This window comes from Trachemys scripta, chromosome 11 (assembly GCF_013100865.1).
Source record: "Trachemys scripta elegans isolate TJP31775 chromosome 11, CAS_Tse_1.0, whole genome shotgun sequence".
Classification (NCBI taxonomy): Eukaryota; Metazoa; Chordata; order Testudines; family Emydidae; genus Trachemys; species Trachemys scripta.
The window spans coordinates 56650802-56659769 of NC_048308.1; the positions used below are offsets into that span (position 1 = coordinate 56650802).

The 8968-nt window shown below is 39.5% G+C and overlaps 1 protein-coding gene across 2 annotated transcripts in view; it reads left to right on the forward strand.

Annotated features, from left to right (window-relative positions):
- Nucleotides 1-957, forward strand: part of STRADB (STE20 related adaptor beta) — a 31799-nt gene extending 30842 nt beyond the window's left edge. For both annotated transcript variants that reach the window (XM_034785652.1, XM_034785653.1), the window contains exons 11-12: nucleotides 139-181; nucleotides 693-957. In XM_034785652.1, coding sequence (XP_034641543.1) covers nucleotides 139-181; nucleotides 693-845 — 196 coding nt within the window. In that variant the 3' untranslated portion in view covers nucleotides 846-957. The remainder of the gene's footprint in view (nucleotides 1-138; nucleotides 182-692) is intronic.
- Nucleotides 958-8968: the final 8011 nt, after the last annotated feature.

The following is an 8968-nucleotide window of genomic DNA, read 5'->3' on the forward strand; positions in this document are numbered from 1 at the left end:
TCTATTCAGGCTGCACTTGTCCAGTGGACAAATAACCCTAGGGCCTAGAGTGCATGGCCAATCTGGCATCTTCCACAAACACCAACACCAACCCTTACTTTCAAAACATAATCTTGTGTTTTCCATTTTATGATCCAGGCCATCAGCAAGCAGTTTGCTGTCACACACTTTCTTCAAACAGGTGAGTGTACTAAATTCTTACTGTTGAGAAGAGTTAACTGCAGCCTAAGTAAATGGCAAAATATTAAAAAGTTGGGTAAAGTAAAAGCAGTTGTAAAGTAAAATCACACTCTAACAGCCAGGATGCTGCAGACAGCTCTTTTACAAAATGTCATATCATCTAGAATCTTGTGCAACGCATAACACAGCAATCGTGTCCTCTGTTAAATGAAATTTGAAAGCTTATTTAAAGGATTAAAATTTATTGAAGTGAGCTTAACCATTGAGATATTTTGGTTGAAAAACCACATTTTAAGTCAAGCTAATCATTTAACTTGACTACAAACTTACAAACATTTGTGGTCAATCTACTCTGGAGTGACGAAGCTAGTCTCAAACTCTGCTTTCTCCAGCATTATAGCACACAAGGCTGCTGCTATACCCTTTCATGCACTTTTAGTAAAGATGTACACAGTGTTTCAGTGGACTTGTATGTACAGCACTATTTTATCCTGTTTGTTTTTTTCCTTCAGGTAAAAGAACAAACAAGGAGTTCCTTACTTTCACTGTTGCCACCTCCTATCCAACACAATAGACCACAATTCTTGCCACTGCCCTCAAGAGCAAGCAGGCCTGAGTTTGCGTGTTTTTACCCAAATGAAAGAGACATAGAGTGGGACTTTTAAAACAATGACAAACTATCATACCTCCCCCATGCTTCAAAGAAGGAAAATGTGATTTCTACTTGCTGCTTTTCTCTGTATTGGTTTAAATACAAATACAAGAGCTATACTTGAACATCTGTGGTGTGTACATGATTTAAAGCTGGCACTGTAAAAATGCAGTAGGCCTCACTTTCCTAACCCCAGGGAAAAAGTTAATCTTAAGAATATTGATGCTTTTTATCCTTCTCATCTTCCCACCCCTTTGGACTTAATCCCTTGGCAGAAGGCTCCTTCTATAGCCTTATCTGGTATTGTACTTATTCATAGAACTTCTACTTGAAGAATACTGCAATCAAATGCAATCCTGAATTTCCAATTATTGTATCACTACGTTCAGGTTCATATCGAGCCTCTCTGTGGCCTTCAACTGGACTGTTAACCCCAGTATCGTGGTACCAGTTCTTTTACTGCATTGCCCTCAAAGGCATTTTTGGCCTTTATAAATGATTTTATTAAATCTTTTTCTATATGTGCAAATGCCAGAACTCATGCCTCTCCTCACCTGAACTGCTTTTTGTTCCATTGACACATGATAGATATCTTACATTTTAAGACTCTATCCTCTAGGTTTTATATAACCAGCCAGAGTCATTTGGGCAGCTTAATACTGTTGTCTAGAGAAGTCTATACATTTTGCAACTAACATTCACTCTTCCAGAGTAGCAATAGCCTTAATAGCATCTGCCTAAATACAGAATTGTACTTTGGATACCTCACTCTCTGCTTTATTGCATCACACTTCCAATTACCAAAGGAGTTATCATAATGCAGGGTTGGTGCTTCTGAAATGTCCCTTTAGTGTATGTTAATAACTAAAGAATATATAACTAGGTAAAAGTAAGTTACTTATAATGTAGTACTAAGGGCTTATCAATCCTTTCACCCGAACTGTGCAAATTTTCTTTAAAGAACTTGCCATTCTACCACATTGCAGAAGCACAAGCTCATGCGTGCCGGGGCCATTGTTGTGTACCACTGTTATTGCTGGCTATGACCTAGCAACCCTGAGCCTCTTTCAAATTTGGGTCTTCCAGTTTAACACACAGGACAGATTCAGTCCTGGCAGAAGAGAAGATACAACATCCATTTGCCAGCGTCTGAAGAAGATCTCAGTGTTTTGGATTATTTTAAGACATGGTAGGGTGGGAGAGACAATTTTTGAAGTCTACATCACCCATTAGTATGCACATTCAAAATAGACCACTGTATGCAGAACAGAAATAAGCAAGACCATTTTAAAAAAAAAAAACACCACCAACTTACCTTTAAGTCATGGTTTAGCCAAGTTTTTAATCCCAGAAATACAAGACTATTAAACCTGTTTCCTGACTAAAATAAAATAGTATATAATTTTAACTTATGATCTTAGCCATCAAGTGAACATGTTGAAGTGTAATAAGAGAATGGGCTTATCCTGCTATTAGTCAAAAATCTTTCTCTCTGGTTTTGAGGGCTTTATTTTTATTTGTGGTATATCATTTACATAGATCATTTGTAAATACTAGTACAATACTTGTAAAATATAGGTCAAACCTAACTAAATTGTAACATTTCAAAATAGGTGCACAGATTTATGTATTAAAAACATCTGTACTTCAATTACATACCTCTTAATGAAGTAACTGACTGATAATGTTATTTTAGAAAACAAGGAACAACTGAAATTACTGCAGCTATTTAAATATTTGACAAACTATACTATGCTAACCTGTGTAAGTCTTCCATTGGAGAAATAGTACCATGCATCATTAACTGGAATCAAATGTTGTCCATAATTACAGGCCTAAACTGAGTTATGCATCCTAATTGCTACAAAGGTGTTACTTGCTATTTCAGTTTCTGTATGTGGCAAATGAGTAATTAAAATATCTAAGAAAGTTACTGAATAAAATAACTTCTATAACCTTCAAAATGAAAAATCTTTATTCAAAAAATGTTAAAATTGAGTACCAATAATTTATTTGCTTCGTATTTCTAAAACCAAAGCCATGGAAAAACATGAGTCTGTCCACCTAATTATTCTTATAAAGTATTAGAAGTACTATTTCATCACAACACCGTGACCTGGGGGGGAGGAAGGACTGAATGCATTTTGGTTATCTCAATTTTGGTATCTAAATGATAATGTTAAGTGGGAAATATCACTTAAATACATTGACAGACTATTTTGGTTAAGTACTATAATAGCAAAAGTGTATAATCATATCATTTTCCATGTTCCAACTACCAGACTTTGGTAACAGAAATCAAGGAAGTAAAACTTTGGTATATTCTGGCAGCCTGAGCCCACTCCTGTTGTTCTGATTGAACAAGCCTTCCTATACAACTGGTGTTTAAAGAAATCCTAGATACATCTTGACTAAATATTTGAAATTACTGGCTGCCGAATTGTATTCTTTCCCTATTCCAAACTGTCATGAATGCTTAAAAGCAGAATAAAGCCCACTCAATACTTGCCTGCAGACCATTTGTTTGTTTAGTTTGCCTACATCAATTATTTAGGTAGTAAATGAAGGGACTAGAGGCAAACAAGTGAAAGTTCCAGACATTTGATGAGTTCTTTTAATTCGACATTTTTGGGCCTAAATTTTCAAGGTTGAATAGTGACTTTGGGTGTCTAACTGGAGACACCTCACAAGGACCCTTTTGGGCAGATAAAAGTTCTATACGCTCACAAAGTCCTTACAAGTGTTTGTAATATTGGACACAAGGGCTTCCTGGATAAATACATTAACTAGATTAAGGTGATTCGGTTCTACTCCATTCTGCAGGAAGAAACAGTTTGTACTCCCACTTAATTTACACAGAGGAACAAGGTAAAGCTGCTATTGCAACCCCTTTTTATACTAGCAATCAACACTCAAACAGAAAATGTCAGGAACTAAAATATCAAGGTATCACAGTAGGAACCGTCTCAGACAAATATACTATAGAAAAACAGGTTTTTATGCACAAAGCTGTTAAACAGTTATTACAGAGGACAGATCACAGGAATGAATAACAATTTACAACAAAAAATAATTTGGAGTATTAAAGTTAATCTGAGGTCACAAGTTCTATTTATTAGGTTGTAGCCAATTAAATTGAGGGCACTACCATCGATAAGCACTTCCACCCAGAAGGAAGACTACTTCCAAAGAGTAATTAAATAAAAACAACACAGCACTCTTGATGGTGGGGAGAAAGCATTCAGAAGCCTTTGAATCGCTTCTACCACTGTTCTTGGGTATTATCATTCTCCACTCCAAAATACATAGCTATACAAACTATAAAAATTCTCAGTATAACAACACCCCCAAAAGATGGCATACTCTTCCATCTGATGCTACTGGAGAGGGGTGGAAACAAAAAATCTATCTAGTACTAAGGCTGCTCTTCCTCTTCCAATAGCTGCTTTTAAGCTATCAAGTGACCTTTTTGAAGATCTCAATTAAGGTGACTCCATATTTCTCTGGAATATCAAAAATCCTTCAACAGTTACAAATCCAGCAATAAAATAAATCAAATAAGGTTTATACCTCCTCATACACATTTTCTGAACTACTACAGTACTAAACAGCACTACTACAATACAATACATTAGCTTGGCTAACTAACCTTCCAAAAAACAGCTGAAGTCTAGCTCTGTAAACTGTCTGGTTGACAGATGCCCAACTACTTCTGATCCTTTGTGAATAAGAATGAGAACAAATGCAAATTCAAACAAAACACACACACTATGCCTATCCATAGTGAGACAGATCTCAGATGGACACACAACAACAGCTGTATTGTGAAACTAAGTTATTTGAAGTGACGGATTTCAGCTCAGGATTTAGAAAAGGATGGATAAATGGATAAATATAGTTGCAACATAGAACATCCTGTTTGTATAATCACCACTCACATATTTCACTCAGCTGACACCATAATTCAATCTATCCAGAATATTGGGGTGAGAGAGGAAAGGGTACTCATCAGTAGATCTACTATATCCTACTATACATATTGCCTGTCACAAAATAAAAATGTGATTCCTATGTGATGTCACATCACCTTGAAAACCAAAATGTTTTCAATACTTGAGTAACTCACTTGAAGTCTTAGGGATAGGGTTCTACAGGGTTTTCATGTGTCTCTAATAATTTTCCAAGTTTTGATCCAATTTACCAATAAACCAACTGAATTAATGATGGCTTGACCACATTCAAGAGCTAAATGCTCAGAAAACTAATATAGTTAAATGAACAGGTATTCAACAACATAATTCTGTTTGCAACCTGTTCTTTTTAACAATTTGAAAGGCACAAATTTGGGTACCAAAATCATTACCTATGTTTGTTTGTTCATTCATACATAGTTCTGATGCTAAAACATATATTACCTATCCACATTTCACTGGAGGTTCCTGAATAAATGCCATATTGGTACATCCAAATTTTAGTTGTGACATTTTATTTTTAATGGGATGCTGGAGATCACTAGTACAACTAAAGCATCTGGAAAAAAGTCCTGGCCCCACTGACTTCAATAGAGCCAGGATTTCATACCCAAAGTTTTAGGTGGTTGGGCAAAAGCAGAGTTGCTAATAATAAAGAAATAGGAGAAGGCAAAATAACTGAGGAAGGAGGAAAAGGTTGTCAAAGACCAGAGTGCAGCAAATCTCTAGGAAATAACTTTGACAAAGCTGTGAAAATACTCCCTGCCTCCACTCCCCTCTTGGTTATCACCACAGTAAAACATTCATTTGAAAATACAGACATAAAATATTTAAAATTAAAAGATCTCAAGCTTTTTCTTTTCTATATGTACATATTTCTGAAATGCAATACAGACACTTGGTATTCTGTACACCTGACTGATACTAGGAATACAGAGGGGAACAGTGGAGCACCCATAGGGATAAAACATCTCAAAGAACTCAAGTTACTGTACAGGTAAGTAACCTCTCCTCCTTTTATGAGTATATGTCCCAAGGGTGCTCCACTGTAGGAGACTATGGAGCAGTAACTCAAATGGAGGTGGGTGCTGAGGAGGAAAATCCAAGACAGATTGGAGGACTGTATCACCAAATGCATCAACTCTGGAAGCAGGTACGATAGAGTACTGCTTGTCAAATGTATGGAGGAAGGACCAAGTTGCAGTCCTGCAGATTTCTGCTATGGAACATCTTTCAGAAGGTCTAGAGATGTTGACTAAGCCCTTGTGGACTGTACTCTCACTTCCTACAGGCTCATACCATGTTAAGATGCAACCTAAGACCCACTTCGATAATCTTTTCATGGAAATGAGCTGCCCTTTCATCCTTTCAGCAAAGGATAGAAAGAATATGGGAGAGGTCCTACAGGCCTTGGTTCTAAGTAGAAGTTGAGAGCCCTTCTGACCTGAGGCTTTGGATAGAACTCTGGTAGATGGATTTCCTGATTAATACAGTATTATGAAGAAACCTTAAGGAGGAAACAAGGATAGGGACATAATGTGACCTTGTCTCTGTAGAATGTAGTGAATGGTGGGTCTGTCATGAGCACACTGAGTTCGCCCACCCATCTAGTGAAGTGATAGTTATAAGGAATGAGAGAAAGGTGGCAGAGAGAACAGGTAGCCAATTGTTCAAAGAGGGGTTTCCCTAAGGAACTGAAAATTGAATTTAGGTCCCAGAGGGGAGCAAGGAATCTGATAGTGGTAGGATGGGCTAAAACTCAGAAGTTCTCAATAGGCGAGAGGAAGGCTTTAACAGTTGCTAAGTGTACTCTGCTGAGCTCATTGACAGACCCTGTGTCTTTAAGTCCAACTGGTAGTCTAGGATCTTGGACATCAGAACTTCTGAGGCTGGAAAAGAACAGATGTTCTGTGGCAAGAACATCAGGAATGACGTTTCCTCTTCTACAAGTCAGTTTTGCAAGTAGTAGGTTTCCTGATAGATAAGAGGACTGACTGGACATCATCCTGTGATGCTACACCCCATATTCTTCAGAGAAATATTGTTATGATATAAATAAGGCATAACTAAGATATGTTTTATGCAAGATGGGTCTGTTTGGGGACTACACAGCCCATAGCCACATCTGAAGGCATCTGAGGTGTGGTCTTCTGTGAGGTGTCACAAACATGGACACCAACATGGAGCGTAGGAGTTGTAGGCAGATCCTTGCAGTTGTTTGAGGGCTGTGCTGTAGTGCAGAGATTAGACTGGACATAGTGGAGATTCTCTTCTTGGGCAGGTAGGCTCTGGTCATTAGGAAGTCTAGAGTGATTATGATCAAGTTTGTTCTCTTGAGTGGAGTCAGCGTAGGCTTCTTCAGACTGATACAAAGACCCAGGGACTGAAATAGGGCTAGTGCCTTGGAGGTTGCTAACTGATCGAACCTTGAGGAACCAGTTGTCTAAGTATGGGAATACTGTGATGCCTCACTGATGTAGGGGGGATGCTACTGCTTTGTGAAGATCCTCAGGGCCATGGAGAGCCTGAAGGAGAGGACTAAGTACTGGTATTGATCTGAGCCCATTATGAAATGTAAGAGGGGTGGAGAGCTACATGAAAGTAGGCATCCTGGAGGTCAAGGCTGATGAACCAGTCCCCTGGATCTAGAGATGGAATTATGGTGGTTGGCATCACCATCCTTAAGTGCTGTGAAAAGACATAGACATCTAAGATCGAGGATTGGTCTCTATCCTCCACCCCTTTTAGAGACTAGGAAATAAGTTGGAATAGACCCCCTTTCTGACAAACTCAGTGGGAACCAGCTTGATCACCCCCAAGAGCAGGAGAGATTGGACCTCCTGCTTTAAGACTTGTCGTGAGAGAGGTTCTTGCAGAGGAACAGGAAGGGAGGGATAGAATGTTAAGTCGATGGAATAGCCCATGTTGACCACCTCTAGCATCCATTTGTCTGAGATGATGTGCTTCCAGGCAGGCAAGAAGTGGGATAGTCCATCTCAAAAAGCGGGGTGGATAGTAGAACTGTACAGCAGATGATCTGGGGGAAAAGGTTGCTCAATGCTCTTGACCAAGCTGTCAAAACTCTTACAAGAAGGTGCATAATGAGTCATTGTAAATGGGACAGTTCTTCCAAATCAGACTCTGGAAAGTGAAAGAAGTCTAGAATAGTCTATGGTCATAGCCTGAGTCCATGCCAGAACCAGGAATGTGGATTGATGCCGAAGAGTCGACACGTGTAGTACTAGAGAGGCCCAGGGGGCAGCTTCTCTGACCTTGGAGCTGTAGAAAGGTGACTGTATCAGAGTGTCATATGTGCTGAGAGATGGCATATGGTACTGAGGCAGGAGCCACGCTGTGAATGGAAGACTTCTCTGCACACAACTTATGTGGTACAGGTGCCTGGGTACCAATTTCAGTCAGACCCTCTGTGGTACCCCTTAAGGGACACAAGGTCTACCGGCAATGAGATTTATGGGGTGACCTACCTCTCTTTGTGTCCCTAGTAGGGGAGAGAAGTTTCTTTTTCTTAGAAGTGTTAGCCCCCAAAGCTGCAGCCAGGGCTCCAGCTGTCACCAGGGCAGCTTGAAACGTTGAGGTCAATGTATGGGGGAGGGTTGTGTAGGATTGGGGGAGAGGAAACAGACTCTGCTGGATCTAGGGAGCATTCCATTAAGAGGAACTTCAACTTAGCTCCTCTCTGTCTTTTCTAGAGCTGCCTTTAAACCCTGAGCAGACCTTGTCTTCTAGGCACCAGAGACAGTTAACATGCCTGTCACTACAGGGAGAAGACCTTTGGCAGATCTGGCTGGGTTTAAACCCCAGGGTCTTCAGTATAATCCAGCGTGCTGAAGTATTAAACCAAAAGTCCTGAAGGGGGATCCCCTTTGAAAGCACAACTATGCTGATATTAAATATAAATAAATAAATATTGGGAAGAAAAATTCATAGCCAGTGAGAAAAGGCAGGAAGCTGTAGAACAGCAGACACCAAGTGCTCCATATCAAACCACAGACGGTTGAAAAGGAACTGAGTGGTGGTAGGTCCATGCCTCCCTATATACTCTCGTATATGTAGGTGCAGGCCTATGGACACTGCTTTACAGTCTTCAGTCAAGAGTGCACAGGCACATGCACATCTTATGGTGGAGCACGCAGAGGGACAGATA